This window comes from Nothoprocta perdicaria, unplaced genomic scaffold, assembly GCF_003342845.1.
Source record: "Nothoprocta perdicaria isolate Ctin4 unplaced genomic scaffold, notPer1 scaffold_179, whole genome shotgun sequence".
NCBI lineage: Eukaryota > Metazoa > Chordata > Aves > Tinamiformes > Tinamidae > Nothoprocta > Nothoprocta perdicaria.
This window is the reverse complement of record NW_020454971.1, coordinates 305644-325255: the sequence shown is the minus strand read 5'-3', so window position 1 is coordinate 325255 and position 19612 is coordinate 305644. Positions and strand designations below refer to the sequence as shown.

The 19612-nt window shown below is 40.8% G+C and overlaps 1 protein-coding gene across 1 annotated transcript in view; it reads right to left on the bottom strand.

Annotated features, from left to right (window-relative positions):
* The window catches only part of VRK2 (vaccinia related kinase 2), a 37282-nt gene extending 17807 nt beyond the window's left edge, over positions 1–19475 (bottom strand). The window contains exons 1-7 of the mRNA XM_026036444.1: positions 19340–19475; positions 10844–10899; positions 10325–10394; positions 9410–9497; positions 9152–9260; positions 7536–7628; positions 311–443 (exon numbers count right to left, since the gene is read on the bottom strand). Coding sequence (XP_025892229.1) covers positions 311–443; positions 7536–7628; positions 9152–9260; positions 9410–9497; positions 10325–10394; positions 10844–10899; positions 19340–19475 — 685 coding nt within the window. The remainder of the gene's footprint in view (positions 1–310; positions 444–7535; positions 7629–9151; positions 9261–9409; positions 9498–10324; positions 10395–10843; positions 10900–19339) is intronic.
* Positions 19476–19612: the final 137 nt, after the last annotated feature.

The window sequence follows — 19612 nt, the reverse complement described above, 5'->3', positions numbered from 1 at the left end:
GCCTCTTCACAGGCTCAAAACATTTTTTGACTCTGTCTCTGCTGAGTACCACAAACACAGGCCAGCAGTGCCTCGCAAATCCTGGAGTTTAACAGTGAGCTTCTCCCTGGGCACCTCAGTCTATCTCCCAGCCCCGTCACCCCTCAGCCTTTCAGGTTTAACCAGGCTCCCACCAAGGGAACGTGCCCAGGCACAAGCAGAGGTCACCCCGCAAGGGGCGGATCAACCCTGAGCACACCAGCTCACCCAGCCTGATGGCTCRTTCTGTTATCATTCCTCTGAAATCAAATAAAATAGAAAAGAAACCTACCTACTCCCTTGTGGGCATCTAAGCTGGTAAACTCTATTGTCCCATTATGGCCCTTCCTAGGATTTTCTTGATACTGTTTGTGGTTCCCATTGGGACAATATCTGTAGGAAAGTCCATAATCTGCAAGATAAACCTGGAAGACATGAACAGACAAATGAATAATGCTTTTGTCCTTTGAAAGTATAACCTTTACAATTAAGCCTTAAGAAACTGATAGGTTAAGGACAGCCTTAGATCTAAATTTTATTAAACCAAATGGTGCCKCTGGATAAAATATGTACAACTGGGGGCTATAACAGCTGCCCTCCCCATTTAAATCCTTCTACTACCACAGTCTTATCTTATTTCAGAGTCAGGTAGAATTTCAGTCTTCTTGTCTTTTCCTTAGCACTCTCCTCTCCAGGTGGGCATCCAGACATCGTAAATGGCAATATGCCTTTTATGTATCTGCATGTTGCTTATGGGATCCCTTCYTCTCCTTACTAAATACACTTCTCACCCCTACTCTCATCTTCCACCAACTACAACTGTCCCATTTCATAGTAACAGCACCAGGTAAAGGCCATGGAGGAAAGTCAAACAGCAGTAGCCTTCCCTAGAGCCCGGGGCTCCAGGGCACAMAGGGAATGTGACCCCAGGGCAGCAGGATGCTGCATCTGCAGCAACTCTGCCATGCATGAGCTTTACGGTAAGGGCACAAGTGGCCTGTATGGATTTCACACTACCCTGTTCTACCTTCCATCTGGGGTGGACCCATTACCTGCACCTGGCTACCTGCAGCACAGCCAGCAAGCAGCAACTTGTTGAAAGCAGCTGGAATTTAATCACAGCCTGTCCACTCCCTAATATCCCACAGGTATATGTGGGATATCCTCTCACTCCCATTTTTACACTYCCACCTGGCCTTTGCCCCTTTGCATTGACCAGTTCTCACAGTAGGTAATTGCTTTTTAGAAATATTTCAAGCACAGTGTTTCTCGCTTAGAAAAAAAAAAACAAAACAAAAATCTATGGCTGCTATAGTATTGTCAGTGGGACTGATCTCCGGGAAAAAAATTGAGCATCAGAAGTCATATGCAAATTATATCTAGTAAATCACTTCACATTATAAAGAAAACTAAGTTTAGAATAARGAGTTGGTCTCCTCTTTAGCTAAGAAATAGCTTATCCTATAAAAGCCTTTTAGAAACTCTTCCAGCACTCACTTTTAATTTAATGGTATCACTCTTGGTGGAGGGAAAACAAACACCCAAACAAAAACTCTCAAGAAAACTTAGCGCATTATTTCGCGGCACATTTTGTTGAATTACTGCCTCCTGTTTGTGCTCCAGGCAGCTCTGAATCCYGGGATGGCTGCTCTCTTGGTTTTACTGTTTCTGCTGCAGGATCTGTGCTTATTTGGAGCGTGTAAGCTGGSATGCAACCCTCACTTCCTGCAGGGTGATGGCTTTTAAGATTAGTGATGATGCTTTTCACCTGGCAGACTTTACAAACTGCGAGGCAAGATTAAAGACTGCAGGCACCTTTAGAAAATCTGGGACACGGCCTAAACGTGACTGGGTCGGGCAACTTGATTTTCTCCTGCCTTCATTCTCTGGTGTATTCCTGAGGCTCTGGTTCCTGCCCTGAGCCCCAGCCAGGGCTAGGGCCAATCTGGGCTACCCTAGCACCAAGTTTTGTGACTTTTCCACATCTTGTGCGGGCTGGCAAGCAGCCAGGAGGTCAGAGACACTCTGCCCTGCCAAAGCAGTAGGGTTTGGATTTTGCTTGACTGTAGATGTTTGGCAGGTGCAATTGAATGGAATGGACTTCCCTCTTTAACAACTTGAGCTCTCACACTAAAACGAGAACTTAACCAATAAAAGAAAACAAGAAAGAAACCTCTCTGCCAGCTCTCTGGTGGCATCTGGGCTGGAAGCACTAGCAGATGCAATAAGCTGTTCTCATATGGCAGGTCAATCTGTGTGATCTTATCTTATTGGGGTGTCTAGGGAATAATCTCAAGTATATGTCAGCCAAATTTGAACCGTGCAAATAAGTCACTGTGCCTTAGCTATAGGATGGTGATGTGTACTCCTAAATCATTGTTAGCATTAGATTTACTTAACATACCCGCAGCAGTAGTTTAGCAAAGCTGTTCTAAATTTATACAGGGGAAAAAAACTGAAAGTGAGAAGTAGCTTTAGGTTATTCTGTCATCAGTGGAAGAGCCAAGACTTGCAAACCAAGAAGCAGTGACAGCCGAAGCCACCTGAATGCACTAAACAAGCACACACAGGACTGCAGCACAGGTTGTTCTAGATGCTGGTCAGTAGAGCTGGAACAACACAACCACCTTCCACCTGTGGAAAACCAGGAAGGCACTTCCACATCCCTGCCACCAGCATGRTCAGAAGGGCTCCACTAATCTCAATTTCCTTTTCCTGATTCCATCTGTTCTAATAATATAATTTTCAYCATAAAATGCAGAGTTCTTCATAGCTTGCTGACACTTTTTGTTAAAGTGACACAGTGCATCCTTCCAAACTCAYACAGGACATGGCAGGAAGGGTATGTAGGTAATTTTATTTGCCTGTTTTCAAAGAGGATGGGGGAAGAAAGGGGAAGAGTGATGATTAAAGAACAGAAATACTGAAGTTACAGTGTTAGCATGTGCTTCCCTATCATAGAAGGGTACTTTGCATCTGCACACTTTGCATACTGAGAACAAAGCAGAAACAAGACAAGAGAGACACAATAAGATTTGTAAGATGTTTCAAATAGAAAGCATGATACCAAGGATCAGACACTACGACACTAGCCTAGAACAAGTTCTAGCCACGTCACATSACACTCCTGCCTCCACTCCCAGCTTCTTTATTTTATCCTAGATGATTTTATTCAGGTTTTGTTTTTTAAAAAGCATGTTCAGAAGTGTATCTCAGTTTGCCCTAGACTCAGCACTGCTTAGCATGGTCTGTTATTAATAATTTTATTATAGATTATGAGCCAGATTTCCTAAACCTTGGCACTTAATTTCATGCTAACATGGATGTGTCCATCTTAAACAGCCATATAGGCACAAATATCCATCTACCCGCACAAGCAAGTTCTTGCAGTATTTAGCTCTCCTCTGGTCTTTTTTGGTGCATGATTCCCTCATCACAGAGCTTTACATCTGAAGTGCTAAATATCTGCCAAACATACAAAACACCTATAATATCTAACTGTACTGATCTGGAAAGTCATGGGTCTGCTACTTGGGATTCTCATGGCATTTTCTTTGTCTTGAAGTACACATAACAGGTGATTTGTCACTGAAAGAATAATGACATCCAGATTTTCTTTGGACATTTTCTTTCCATTTGATTCCATTATTAAGCTTGCACAACGCTCTGTAAATAATTAACTAGATCTGTACTTATAAGAGGGAGATGGGTTGCTAAAGGCCATAGAGTCATCAATGTAATTCTACACTATTCTACAAAAAAAGGACAGCCTAAAGGAAGTCTTAGGAGTGAGGTACATCTTGGTGTAAGAAGTTTGAAGGACAGTGATTGAGAGAGAAACTGTATTTTTCACAAAATCTAGGAGAGCAAGCAAGACAAGAAAGGAAGATGAGTGGGTTAACCAAAGGAGAGAAGGGAAGGAATCACCCATGCCTGTGCAGGGATTCTAGGCCACCAAACCACCTTTCCAGATTTTTTTTTTTTTTTTTTAAATTCATTCAAACTCTTGTATTCTGGCCTAGACGGCTGTTCCATTTGAAGCAGAAGGTATGGAGTGAAATACAGGGTAGTTGTTTTCTTACACACTCTGTCTCTCACACACACACGCTCTGGAGCAAGACTATAGGAAAAAAATAGAGGGAAAGATGAAACAGTCTTGAAGGGCAAAAATGTTAAGAAGGAAGAAAAAAGAATGAAAAATCAAAAGATTTGAGAAAGAAATGGAGAAAACCTCGTTTGGAATATTGAGAGAGAAACGTTTTCAGCAACAAACTTTTGGAGAGAAAAGCATCAAGAAAACACAAGCTTTAAGTATCACAAAATATATGTAGCAAGACGTTCTGGCAAAGCAATAGCATTCTTAACAAAAACTTTGTGAGACATTGTGTTATAAAAAGTTAAAATTCTCTGTTAAATTCAGCCAAATATTGCCAAAATATAACAGGTAAAGATTGACAGTGCAATGTGGCTGCCAACCTAGTAGTGCAGCCCAAGCCTAAGGCCATTTCCAGGATGCCCAGTTTGGACCCTTTGCTCTCTTTCCTACCCTGTGCTCTTCTTGGTCTTTTGAAGCCAACAGGAAGCAAGGGAACAAACCCAATGCTCTGGAATCAACTGCATTCCAAAGTACTTAGGATCATAGCCACAAAAGCAAATCAAGCCAGCCTAAGAAGTTATATCCAAATGCAGAATTAAGAGTGATGAAAGAAAATTAAGGGCACCTGATTTGGAAGCTGGACCCTTGATTGGGGGCACAGTCAGCATTCATGTGTTAACTCAACTCTTCCTGCCTAATTTTTCTATGTACTATATTCTTCCTAAAACACATGAATGGGAACAGAAAGGATTTTCATTCTTTCTCAACCCATCTCCTCCTGAGCAAATTTGTTGCATGGGATCAAAAAACCACTACTGTTTATCTCTCCATAAAAGAAAGGTTGTTTAAATGTTAACAGATAAAAAGTGGAACTTATCTAACAATGAATAACGGTTTAAAGCTGGAATTCCTTTCAGTGTATTTTTGCCTGAGCACTGACTGTGTGGGCTGTATCACCTTTTTTCACTGTTCCACAGCAGCCTGGTCTTAAAAAAAAATCAGTATTTTAAAGTATTTTTGCATTTTTTAATGTTAAGACTATCTATGATTTATATCTGCAAGTTATTTTGTAGCTATTGTTTCTAAGAAACACATAAAACCAAAATCAGAACTCATAGGTACAAATCTATTATTTAAAATGTACAGCTTAAAAAAATGAGAGACCTTTTGATAGACTCTTAAAGAGTCCACAGCACTAAAGCATGTTGCTGATACACTCCATGAAAAACATGCTAAAAGAAAACTGCTTCAAAGAGACATTCCTCCAAACCTCATTTCATGTACTAAAAATGTTGATTTTAAGCTTTTGTCTGATGACAAGCTGTCTCAGTACTAAGTATCATTCAATGATACTTAGTATGAATTCAATGGGGTTAATGGATTAAAATTTCTCTTTTAGGGGCTCTATCAACAATGCTCATTCCGATTAATCATATAAAAAGTTATTGCTATGTACTGAGTTACCTTTAACTCCCCTCAGTACTCAGGGCTTCACTTGTTCCATAACTTTGCTAGGTTAATTTATAGAAGAGACAGCATAAGAGCAGAAAGCGTTGCACAGAAAGGTGACCCCTTCTCGAATCTACTGCCAGGAAGCTACTGGCAAATTTGCACATAAAATTCATAAAATTCAGTCATAAACAGCCACTAAACAACAATAGCAAAGTTACGTGTTCTGAAAGGATATATACATTCACATTCAACTTCTGTCTCTGGAATAAGGAAATATAAATATACTAACATACTACTATCTCTACTACTTTAAAATGCACTTATGAATAACCATGACTTGCACACAGCGAGCGTAGTCTGGGGCTCTGTCATCATGGCATGACTAGGCAGCAGGGCTGGGGTCCCCGGCACCCTTTCCAAGGCCTGTGATCAGGGRATTAAACTCCCTTCAAACTCACTTTGCTATCAAATACACCCAAGTAGCTCTCTCTCTTTAGGCACACAAAAATGGAAGTTTAATTCCTATCTTGCCCTTGCAAGCAGTTACGAGCAATCCTTTCCTCTTAACTCTTCTAAATTAGTCTGGGCACTTTTTAAAAAAAATCCACACAAAACCTTTTAGCTCACTCTTCGTACACCATTAGCTAGGATGTATTTGAGCTGGATTCTCTATTCAAGTTTTTTTGATATTTAAGTTACACTGCTACTCAAAACATCTATCCCAAGGCTCATGACTACCTTATTTTTGATCTGTCAGAGAATTTAACACCCTTAAAAACAAAATAAAGCAAATTACAAAGCCACCCCGCAATCTGGCTAAGTCTGGCAAAAGCAACTGATCAGTCAGTTACATGTCTTAAAACTTTATGATAATTGTAAATAGACATATCCAAAATGATTTGAACATGAAAATAGCAGCATATCCTGTTATCATAAAAACACACAAAAAAACAAACAAGACAAAACAAGTAATTTGAGTTATGTTAGTAAGARCAGATCATTTTGCCTCTAAATATCCTCTTCTCAGATTCAGCAGGCCAGTAAACACCATAAAGTGAGATTATGTACTAATCTATGCAAGTGTCTATAAACATGATTGTTTAAAATAGTCATGAGAATCTTTAATCTATGCATTTTAAAAGCTAAAAAGTTAAATCTGAATCAAGCATTTAAAGCAGACAAAGTTTTGAAGAAATGAGATACAGTTCAGTGTTTCAACAGCAGTGAGTTGTTTTGCAGCATGTATTACTTTGTCACTGCTGCAGGAAAACAAAAATTAAAGGATGAGGTGAAATATTGCTTATAGCAAATCATATTTAAGTTACATTGAAGGGGTGCACCCCTTTTCCAAAATTAAGATAATTTTCCATGAGAGAAATGTACTTCAAATTTTCATTAACTAAAGGAGGAAAAGGATGTGATAAAACCAGGGAAACAGGCCAGAATCAACAGATCTGTTTCATGGCATGTCACCAAAACAGCTTTCACAGCTCCTTTTGGCTTTAGCAGTGCTAAACAGAAAGTAAAACTCTTGATGATACTCACCTGCTCTACCCAGTACAATGAGTAAGAGCTTGTTTCATGGAAGCACAGCTCGTAAGAGCACTAGAAAGCTAGATCTTCCCCAGAAAGGTAATACCAAGGGCCAGATTCTTAAACTATACTTCTATACTTAAAGTGGCATAATCCAGATGAGTTTTTTAGGTCCCTTAATTTATCCTGTGGGTTATTTTACCYTTCCCTCACTATAACCCAAATCAAAGGAGCAATAAGAGAACAAGGCAAGAGTTTTGCCCAGCTTCTCTCTCCAGCCTCAAGCTCCACAAATCCAGTACAAAAATTCCTAAGAAGAGATAACGTTTTTGCAGCAAGCTCTCTTCTTTTAATACATGAAATGCAGAATATACATAGGTAAAAGCAGTTCTAAATGCATTAGAGTAGCACCATAGATAAGTGTAAAAATGCTCACCTCATGTGGGTTGGTGTAGCCCAAAAGCAGATTTGCTGCTTTAATGTCACAATGAACATACTCATTTTCATGTATGTATTCCAAAGCATCCAACTAGAAAAGATTTAACAGAAAGGAAAGCATCAYCACCTCTACTCCTCTCTCACCCTAGCACCAAACATTTCTCACTCATACAGTGAGTTCAGGGGCCACGCAGGCTGTGAGATGACAAGGTTTTTCTGTGCTGGTAGAGCACAAGGTCTGAGAGGTCCTTCTTAGTTGCCCTGCTGGAAGGTTCACTCTGTGTTGCGTTGCTCACATCACATGCATCAAGTGCCCAGCTGCAGAGCTCTGTCCACTCCCCGCTCCGTTCTGTTCCTCCCCACACACAGCTAATGGCAAAGTAATAATAATAATATTATTATTATTAATAATAATTTTGGTGTGAGTAGCCCTGTGTAAATACTTGAGAATACCAGCTTCAAAGCTCACAGAGAGTAAACTAAGCATTTTGTAAACACTGAAGGAACTGTTGAGTAGCAGCAGGCTCTTTGGAGGAAGAGCATATACACTCAACCCTAAAGATTTAATACAGTTAATCCTGCCAATTACTGCATGGCCTGCAATTCAGTTGCCTATTTCTTCTCATCATCATCCTCCTGCAACTCCTCACTAAGGGGTGATTGCTTTCTAATTGTTATGAAATATATGCTCGTACTTGGCAATTTGAATAAAGGACGTTCTAATTTTGGCTGCTGAAGAGCCCGAAGACAGCCAAGAAATGTTACAAATTTGTTTAATTACATGGCTACAAAAGCCCTTTGCAGTTTTATTTTTTTATTGAGGTTGGAAGGGATCTCTAGAAGACTCAAGTCGAACCCCTGCTTGACACATGGCTCACTTCAAAAGTTAGATAAGGCTGCACATGATGCTGAGCAATCCAGGTTTAGAAAAGCCTCCAAGTTGCTTATTTGGCAACGTCTCTGGGCAACCTGGTTCAGCACTGCACCATTCTCCCTGTGAAAATGTTTTTACATTATGCTCTCTTGAATTCCCCTTTCTGCAGCTTGTGACCACTGCCTCAACTCCACTTGCTGCATATCTGTGCTCAGTACAAGCAGTCTTTCACAACACAAAGGAAATCACAAAGGAAAACGTATATGACCATCCATTAGAATCTGCTGGTCTACGTACATTTAAAAATGACACTTGCAAATAGCCTAATTCTGGCCTAGGCCAGTAGAGAGTTCAACAAACACAGTTGAATTTGACAGTTGCACACCTAAACTACTGTGATCAAAATTCTCTAGGGTCTTATACAATACCTTGCAGACACTGAAAAAAAATTTAAAAAAATTAATTCATGTTAAAGCACATGAGGGTTTACATATCTCAGTCTAGACATACATTTAAAAATGCTTTAATCGACCAGAAAGGAGCCTGGTTTGAGCCCATCAAGTTCTAGTCTGCATTTTATACTTTAAAAAAAAATTAAGTAAAAASTCACAGCATTTAAATATATATTTAATTCTAAATTCAACAGTTACCTAGAGGAATTTTATTACTTCAGAAAAAAAGACCTAATTAGTTGAATTCTATATGTTAAAACCAAAGCAGTTTCCTYACTCTCTACGTACCATTCGTGCCCCAAGCTGTAGCACAGTCGTCTTCTCAAACCTACTCCCAGAACCTTCAAAGATGCTTTGAAGGTCCTGCCCCAGTCTCTCCATGACCATGAACCTGTAGCTATCAGGAAATACACAGAAGGGAGGAATCCTTTAAGGCAAGAATGCAGGTCTGCATTGGCAGATTGAAAAGACATATCCTTTATTTTGTTGAAAATGGATCTTTCATCAATTTCACACTTGATTACAACTCATTTGATTATTTATTACCTTTTCCCTTTGTATTCAGCCAAGCCTGATCCCCAATACACTGGAATTCCTAAGCATTTTATTTTTTTGAGATGCATCCATTTTCTTACTGTAATAACATAAAAAGACAACATTGTGTTCAAGGTAGCCAGAAAGTTTTTTCAGTATTTTATTACTGCTTTTAGTGATCAATGCAAAACTCCACAATGAAACAAATATGATTTGACAGATTGCTTTAGCAAACAATTCAGGTGATAACTTCACTGTTAGGTCCTCTATATTCTCTAAATCAGGAAGCAAAGTTCCAGCAGTGTAATACTTCGCACCCTTAAAAGGCAACAGATATACCCAGTTATCAACTGTTGAGAAAGTAATTCTTTTAAAAGTTCCACTTCATTTAAGAYGGTAAAGTTATATGCAGGACATCAACCCAGCTTGCTTCAAACAAGCAAAAGTTCTTACATCTACCAGCAATCTAAGCCATCTAAAGTCTTTAGGACAGTTCCTATGAATAAATTGCAACGGTTATTTCACAGTCTGCAGAATCAATTGTCTCAGTTACCACTAAATTCTATGATTATTTAGTGTATTCTTAACTTGGTTCAGGAGAAGAGGTACTAGCAGAAACACCCCCTGTTCAAAGACTGGCCTTATCTGGAGTCCATACATTCTGCTGCACGCTGATGTGTGCACATGAGCAGAAACCACCTGGCTYGCTTCTGATCACAAAGGACTACATCCAATTAAAGACACCTACAGCAACACAAAGTTGTTATTATAACACCAACTAGAATCGGTTCAGCACGTACRCAACAAGTTGGCTTTCAAGGGCTAAAGTGTCAGCTCTCAAGAAAAACAAACAAAAAAACCCAAGCTAACTTAGTTTTTAAAGCTAACTGAATTAGAAATCAGGGATTTTTCTGATACATTACTTACTGTGCACTTGTTTCGCAGCCCTTTGGTAAAATTTCACTTCAGAAAAAAGGGGGCCATTTTCAAGATACTCCTATTGAGAAATAAGTAAAGTTTGTATCAGAAAGCATATTATAAAACAATTCCTAGAAAATGTATAAAAGATTTAGGGGATTATCCCCCCCCCCTTATATTTTTGACCTTTTTTTGCCATCTGGTTTGCCACTTTCGGAATTAGTAAGAAGAAAAAACAGTCTGCAACACTGATTTGGGGGATAATTATTTAGGAATTCGTTTCAGAAATACTTTAAAATCAAGCATGGTTTAAAATATATGGTTTCATTTTCTTTACTAATTGTTCAGGGCATTAATGAAGCCCAGCAAACACTATGCATGAAAAAAAGAAAAAAAGAAAAAAAAAAAGACTTAAAAAACAAAAGCCACAAGCATTCAATACAAACCCAATGCTTAAGAGGAGAATAGATAATTAAGGGAAAGCACTGAATACATGTTAACAATTTAGAAATGAAATCTACACATTACCACTTTAATTACATGCACAGCATCATCTTCTACAGGAACATGAGTTTGAGGGGAAGCTGCAAAATGAGAAAGAGGTGGGAATGAAACCACACCACAAAACAGAATTGCAAATAAAGAGCAAGCTAATGTTGCATAAGGCAGTCAAAAACACGGGACAAGTACTTCCAGCTCCCAACATGTAGCATGAATTTCTGTTCTTAAAGGTCAAAGCATTGTCAATTAATTAAAACACAGCAAAAAAAAAAWGTCAAAAAGCAGTTTTAATGCACATTTGCAGAACTCTTTCCCTCAACATGGATTAGGGAACAAGCAGGACAATTCCATCACCTTTGCACCACGATGAGGTATCACATGACAGCAGACTATGTTTTAGCCATTCCCATCAGTTGGGTAACCTCTGTACTTGGTCCCTGTCAATCCACTATCGTGACAAAGAAACCACTTAAAAGTTATGACCTACATTACGCCTACAGGACTGCTTTCCACCAGTACAAATTAATCTGGCCCTAGAACCTCGCTTTCTATTCCGACTTTATTTAGCCACTGGCCTAGGTTAGGAAAGGCAGAGCCATCACTTGCCTAAAAGAGGGATTGTGCCTCTTAGAGCAAGTAGAAATTTCAAAACAATCATTGACCACATGTGCCAATTACGGCCCCAGAGACAGAGCCTCCCTGCACACACAATGCGATTCTATTTCCTTCTGACCCTGGGAGAACTATCACTTTTCTCTGATACTGCTGAAGTGCATAGAGCTACACTCGGATTAAAATTTAATGAGACTAAATCATCTTTTAGAATGATCACTAGAGGAAAAAAAAAAGGAAAAGAAAAAAAAAAGAATACAGTTCCAAGGAAACAAGTCTCCCTTTCAAACTTCKCAGAATGATCAAATACCACAACAGTCCAGGTGTGAAACACTTTGGTTACCGGCACACACACAAATAGATCGCTTTCATCCGCATAATAAAAAAATCAAATAAACTCGGGTCTAATCAAACTATCCAAGCTTACATCTTTGATAGAGCATAAAAGCTATTTTTTGAATGAACAGATTCCTTCAATGTCCATCTTGCCTTAATTCTGCTCATCTCCTGGGTTGGGTCCGGCAGGACGCACGGCCTCTGCGCTCCCCCTGCCTGACACTCGCTGCTGCAAACGCTCCTGCGCAGGCAGCCTTTCAGAGCCAACRCAGCCGTGCCCCGAAACGGCGGCTCTGAAAAGTGTGAACTACCTATAGATTCGGCCAAGTAACACAGTAACTTTCAGAACACAATTTAAAACCATTCTTACAACCAGAAGGGGAATTTTGGTAAGCTAAAACATATTTGTACCATATTCTCCTCCTGAACTAAGGACTAATGCACAGGTACTTATGTAACTAAACCTACATGTCACATGTAGGCTATGCCTTAATAGCTAAAGGCATCGCACTCTGGRGGAAGGGGACCCAGGCGTTCTCCTCGTACTCAACTATGTCACATCAGCAGGACAGAGCAAGAGCTGCCTGGTGCCTGCCCCGGCACACATTAGAAAGAAATCTGTTTTCAAGAAAATAGGTTTTAATATCAAATTMCTTAGCAGAGGCTTGATAGGTATAAGGCAGAGTCAAATTTAAATGTATTTGAAAGAGTCTGATCTAACTTCCCTATAGACATCTTGACATTTTATGAAGAGAGGCCTCATTCACGGTAATCTGGAACAGACAGTAACAGCTGTCAGGGTAATGAAGAGGGGCAATTAGCAGGAGACAGCCCAGCAAAGGGGCCTAACCCCCATGGTTCTTACCCTTTGCTGGCACGGATACTTTTTGGAGTCATACGAAAAAAAAACAGCAAGCAAAAATAGGGACAAAACTAACTGCAAATGGTTACACGATGAACAGGGAGAAGAGTCAAGAAAAAAGCAACAAGACACAGGAACAGATGCTCCAGCAAATGAGTGGCATGACATTCAAAAACACAAGAGGAGGAAAGGTATCATCGTTTTTTCCTCTGTGTACGTGAAACAGGGTGTAACACACACAGTGGGTAACACAACTTTACATTTCTTATACAGACAGTGCTCAGACAGTTAATCACATACATACAGATAAGCAGAAGGTGTGTATGAACCTTCTGTTACATTGTTTTAATTAACCATTCATGTATCAGGCAGCAGTATTTTAACTGCAGCTCAGATACAGGACAGACTATATTTTGTATATAAATATACACAACTTCTTTTCTTTTTAAATTACCTCATTACTATGTATAGTTACTTAACAGACTGGAAAGGCTCCCAAGGTTTAACAAACAGTCTGATTACATACCTCATAGCCCAGCACCACATACTCTCCTGCGAGTTTAGCTCTAGTTAATTACTGCATACTCGTAATTAGCCATGTGCTAGCCTCGTTCTGTGTGATAGCACATGGCTATTCATAATATTGCAATCAGTTAARTGCTAGACTGCAGGACAGTAAGCACGGGCCCTGCAGGAGAGCAGTGCTGACATGCAGGAGGTCTCTGATGGCATGTAAGTACATACATCGAGTACCACGAGCGCGATGCGGCGAGATTATGTTTGCAAAGGGTGCCTTAAAATAACATAACGGATAGGAGCATTTTCAGTTTACAGCTTGCATGTCGCTGTTCATCACCTATGGAGATGCATGGGCTCCACAGTGGGGGGAAGGGTGCTGATGTATGCATACAATCAAACCTACTGCCTGCATAACTATTAACACTGGCACCAGGTGAATCCAYTGCAGTGGCTGCTGCCTCCGCTCACCAAGAGCCTCGCAAGGATTTGCAAAGGGCACCGCTCTCTTTCCCCTCGCTGTCCTCCACCCTGCAAGCACCAGAGAGAAGCACATGAAGAATTTAAAATGCAGTCTGAGCTAAAGCAGTGCAAGAGGATTCACATTCTTTGCCATAATTTCCAACTGTTGTGCCTAGGCAACACAGCAAATAACTTACCTCAAATTAACCTCTCTCCAGAACTCCCTAGTTTCATCCAGGCACAGCAGCTACAGTCTTAACATCCGCTTTAACCATGAATTTCAATGGTTTTGTTGCCGAGTGCCACAATCTTAATTAATGTAGCTTTCTAAATGTTAATATGACATGGTAACAAAAGAGGGTGTTTTTCTGGATGAACTGTGATTTCTAATAACCGCAGAGCACAATTGCTCGCCGCCTGACAGAGAAATGTGCCAGTTCCATTTGCCAGTCCAAATGTGCTTGTTGCAGCTTGAGCAGTTAATTTGTGGCAGTCACATTTGGAATATGGTGAAATATTTTCAATGGCTCTCCCAGAACCAGTTTTGTTGACAAAGTTTACACAGCGGAAAAGAAAACAGCACTGATCTGGCAGCTTGAAAAAACATCCCCACTCCTGTCCACAGCTGGTGTCTTTGCCACTGTTGGAGATTTTGAGGATATATTCGTTTTGGAAACACTAAGAGAACTACTCTCAGAAGTTCTTGGGTCGCTAACATTTTATTTCTGCTTTGTTTCACTGAATAGCTGATCCTGGTGAGTGATATTGTCAGTTTAATTTTTGCAGAAATAAAACCTACCTTCAGAAGTTAATACCATACTCTAGAGTTACAGGCTATGCACAAGAAAGCTGGAACAAACCCGACCCCTTTTAAGTAAAGCCAAGAACTATTAAATTCAATGGCTAGCCAAAGKGGGGGAAATGTCATTCAGAGCATCTAACAATAAAAAAACAACCCAAGAAAAAAAGTGCACAAATGAGTAAGCAGTAGCATCTGCTATCTAACATTTATTTTTAAATATATCATACATGTAGAAGATGTCAAGGTAAATATTTAAAGGAATAAGCCTTTATTCCTTTAACCACACCACAAAACTCTTCTCCCCACGKTCATCTGCAGCATTTCCTGAAAACTGAATCATCCAGTGCTTAAGTGTGTTTATAGTCTCTATATAATGTAACCTAAGGAAGGCACACTTCTCTGTCCATAGCATTATTTTAATGATACAAAATCACTGTCCGGACAGACCCTTTTCTGATCAGCATTTTWAAATAGTTTTCTTCTACATTATTCTTCTAGTTATCTTTATGATTTTGAGCTTTCTTSTGCAAATTACCTATACCTGGATCCATATTGTGCTTGTGAATCCATATTCTACAGGACCTAAGTAAGATGTTTTGGGGAGAAAACGGCATTCAACTGCTAAACCGTTTTGCAGATAACTGCAAATGCCTCCAAGTACAGAACATTTGGTTCTGGCTGGAAGTTTCATTTTATTTCTTATTCATCTTTCCATGAAACCCTGATTTTGATTTTCTAAAGCCAAAGTTTTGCATTCCACAACACAAAACGCCACTGCTTSACTTTCAAAGTTAAGCAGCTCTCAGCAGCAATATGTCCAACACATCTTTTAATCCCAAGCAGAAAAGCTATGCACGGTCTGCTCTTATAGAGCTCTCCGATGGGAGTCCAGGCCTCTAATATTTAAGACTTGACCTCCAAACTGTTTTCTGGCTAGAGGCTGCTCCAGCCCACCTGCCGGCCTGACACAGCACCCACACACAGGATGCTAAGGCACTTGCAGCTGGGCACAGGTGCCAAAGGCAGCTGAAGGGTGAGGCTGCAGGTGCCCGGTAGCGCGTCAGGAAAGCAGCTCTCACTGAACTAAGCCAACAGCTCTCTGACCTTTCTGGCATCACCCCCAGCCTTTTCGGCCCTCCAACCTCAACCACAGCTGCTACCAAGAGGACAAATGCAGAGCAAAGAGCAGCTGCTAACCCAGTCRCAAGTGTGTTAAACAAAATGGCCACATTAAACATTAGCACTCTGACATGGCATAATGATGATCTTTGTGGACTTTCTAATGCACTTTGGAAGACTGTAAAAACAGTTTTATGTTTTGAAAAGCTTCTGGCCTAAACTGTAGGGAAATACAGACAGAAAAGAGAGAAGACTCAAGAAGAAGTAGGCACTGGCAAGAGGTTGTATAGGTTGGGAATACTTCCCCTTTAGCAGTTCAGTTTGACCAGCTGGAACAGGATGAGACTGTCCCCAGTAACTACTAACTAGCAAAATCATGTTACACATATGACTTAGTTTGCCCTGAGACAGGGTGAAAAATTAGGTAATCTACTTCCATATCTGTATTTATGCAGTTTAATAGAACTACTATTCTAGAACAAGTAGAATAAAAGACTTTGCTCATGCAGTCTTTGTCTGGCATGAGATTTATTTTCACACTACCATTCACACCTGGAGGTACCATGGGACCTTTACTGAACTACAGCTTAATGTCTCAAGGTTGAGCAAGATTCATAGTCAACCAGGCACCTGTTGGCATCTGCAACTACAGCCTTCTGCTCTTCTTCTTTCTCTTGAGTTCATAAAAGTGATACTGTCTTTAGAGATACATTTTTACTGCATTTTTAATTCATTTACGGTACTATACAACAAATATTTTTAGTAAAGGTAATTGCAACTGCTGTTGAAGAATTTCATTTCTCTAGAACTGGTTACCAACATTTGCTTCCTAACTCAAATCAAGCAGCGAGAACTATGGAAAAGATTAAAGAGGCTTCCACGAAAGTTTCTGCTCCCTGCCACCTTTCTTCACAGCTATACAAATTACCCATGGAAATTGCTCCTTCAGAAACAGAAGCATATTCAGAACAACACATATGCAAAAACAGCATCCAATAAAAATCAACAGACAAACATGTGGTGAAGCCACAACCTATGAAAACTGGTTTCACAACTGTTAGCTTTCACCTGTCATTTACCAAGTTCCAGGGCACTTTAAGATACAATCAAAATACAATGAAAACACTTGCAACATAACTGTTACTGTAAAAGATACCCGCAACAAAGTTTGGCAGAACTATCTGCTTCCAAAAGAAAGAAACTTGACTGCAGATAGTGCTCCRCACGGCAGGTTTCACTGTGGCAGCAAAATCGTAACAAAACATTGTGYGACCTTTCTGCATTTAAATTTTCAATCCAAATTGTGCATTAATAGAGTCCTTGCAGCAGGACTAGAGAATGATTTATATAAAGCCTAGTGTTAATTACTGACTGTGATCAGGAAGATAAATGAAAGAATGTAAGGCTCTCAGTGGCACCCTCCTCAAGTCTTGCTTAATTTTCTTATGCACTGCCACAGTTCTCCATGGGGCTATAAACTAGTCTTGAGGCCACCGATACACCACATTCTTCCTTAGCTGCTCTCCAYTCCTCTCCCTTTCCAAAGGGATAACACAGTTTGTCTCAGGTGGCCAACAGCAAATCAGCACCAGTATCAAAGAGCACACAAAAAAAGTCTCTTTTAACATGCACCATGATAGACAGTGCTGCTTTATGTCCCATGCTGCCTTCCCTGTGACAAAAGGCACCTTCGAAAGACCAATGCTAGATGGCTCATATGGCACCTACCTCACACCTGAGGAGGCTATTTAGGGCTCAGGGTCTGCAAAGGGCTTTCAGCAGCTGYGATTTCATTAACTGAGCCTTCCAAGGAAGGCAACCACAGTAAATAGAGTTTGTAGAGGTAGTTCAAAATTTCTCAAGTACATTGTTACAGATTAATGGAGTATGGAGCATTCTTAATGGGAAATTAAGCTGTAACAACGCACATCAAAATCTTTACACCTCTGCTGTAAAAATACTTATTAAAAGATACAGCCAGTAAAGTTAACCTTTACTTTTATAAAAAGGGCTTTGCCATTTGGATCTGGCAGGCAGTCAAATTTGTCTCCCCTCCCGTCTTGCTCAGCTCTCTGCACTTCTCTTGGGGTCAGCTGCCCACTGAAGGTTTAGTGGTCACTCTCTCATCTAGTTACTTATGTGTTAAAAACTATCTCAAAGTGGGACAACCACACACAGCAAGAAGACACCTCTCAGCATCAAACATTTGTACCTCATACTCGGAGGTTAATCATCTACTTTGTTCCCTTGACTCTCAAAGGCAATTAAAGTTTTTTGAAGGATCAAACCCCAGAGGAAGATACAGGGAAAAAATACATAGGAAGAGGGGGAAAAAAACTGCACACACACAGATATTGGCAGCTAGTATTTGTGACAAATCTCCTGGTCTCCCAAAGGTATTTAAAAAGGATTAATATCAAGAGAAAACATTATTGCACACTGGAGAATTTAATTAATGGATGAAAATGCCAAATTATTCCTTTCTCATCACCAGAAAAAGAATTGCTGAGAAAGAAAGAAAAAGTTTGGAAGTGAAACAGTTTTTCAACATAGTTAAAGCTAAGTAACTTCTGCGATGCAGTCAAGAACATCTTGGGCTATGTCTACATTAGCTTTCTGATTAGGAGCAATAGCTGAGTCTTCAGTCATCTCCACTTACCTCCCTCTCCATCACGCTGCAGACCAGTTCAGTGTGTGTAAACTATAAATTGCAGAGCAAAGAACAACAGGAACTCCTCTGTACAAGCCTACCAGCTGCCCCTCAACTCCTAACGGTGGCAAAAGGATTCAAAGCAGTTCTTCTTTCAGAGCCTCCAACCACATCCTTGGTGAGGAATTTCYGTGAGGCAAACCAGGCCAAGCTCAAAGTAAAAGAAACCCTCAGCTTAAAGACAGAGTAGATGTAAGCACCTAATCACCAATTGTTYCCAATTACTTAGGCACTGATGTTGCACCTGCAAATATACACACAGTCTTGGCTTCCTCCAAGACTTCCAGTTTGTGGAAGTTCACTCTGTATTTACAAAGGAGCAGRAAAAAAGAAGTGGCATTTAGGTTGTTACTGGAGATTGTTACAGAGGTCAGATGACCAAAACACACTGACCCTTGCRTGGAGATGCAAACCTTAACCCTCTACACTGGGTGCCTGATACTAGAGAGTGACACAGAAGGGCWAGTCCTTCACCTGAAGGAAGCCACAGTGAATCCCGCATGGCTCTGCACSTTGGGAAGCAGTCCCTGCATGTGGAGCAGCCTGCAGCTACAAAAAGCAAAAGCAGGAAGATGTGTGATGTATGATGCCTGTTTTAATAAAAACATGTCTTCTTATAAAACCCTGGAGATCACACTACAGAGAAAGCTCATGCTGTATCCCAGGGTATCACCAAAGTAGCTTTCGATTAAGCAAACAATAGGAAATAAACATTACTAAAAGATTAAAAGTGAAACRAATGACTAACACCAGAAAAAAATTTCCACTCCAAAAAAAGGAAGTACTATAATAAATAATTATAATATATACTTATAATTATATAAAGGAGAAAAACAGAACTAGCTCTTTAAAATACAAAACAGGACGTCAGTTTGTGCTCTACACGTGCAACTCAGGCAGCAGTTTCACTGCCAGGTTTTGAACACTATTACTCCTAACGCGGGGCTGGCAGGCACCGCCCAGCTCCTCACAGCCCCGTTCGGCTCCAGACAGGCGGGACTAAACGGCTCCCGGAGAACTTTTTCCTGCTGCCTTAGCGCGGCCACGCGGCTCGTGGCGCAGAGAGCTCGCGGAGCGCCCCGAGCCGGGAGCGCGGAGCGTTACCTAGATAGATCAAGCCAAAGCCGCCCTGGCCGAGCTGGCGGCCCAGCCGCCACGCGTTGCCCTCGGTGTCCCGCAGCACCATGTCCGCCGGCAGCGGGGCGGGCAGCCTGCTCCTTCCGCGCCCCTTGGGCGCCATGGAGAGGGCGCGGAGGCCGCCTCGGCGGCGCAACGCCCCCGTTGTCGAGGCGAGCGGCCGCCCCCGCAGGCCCGCGCGGCCGTTAGCGGCCGTTAACGGCCAACGGCTGCGAGCGGCGCGGCGCGCGCGCGGCCCCG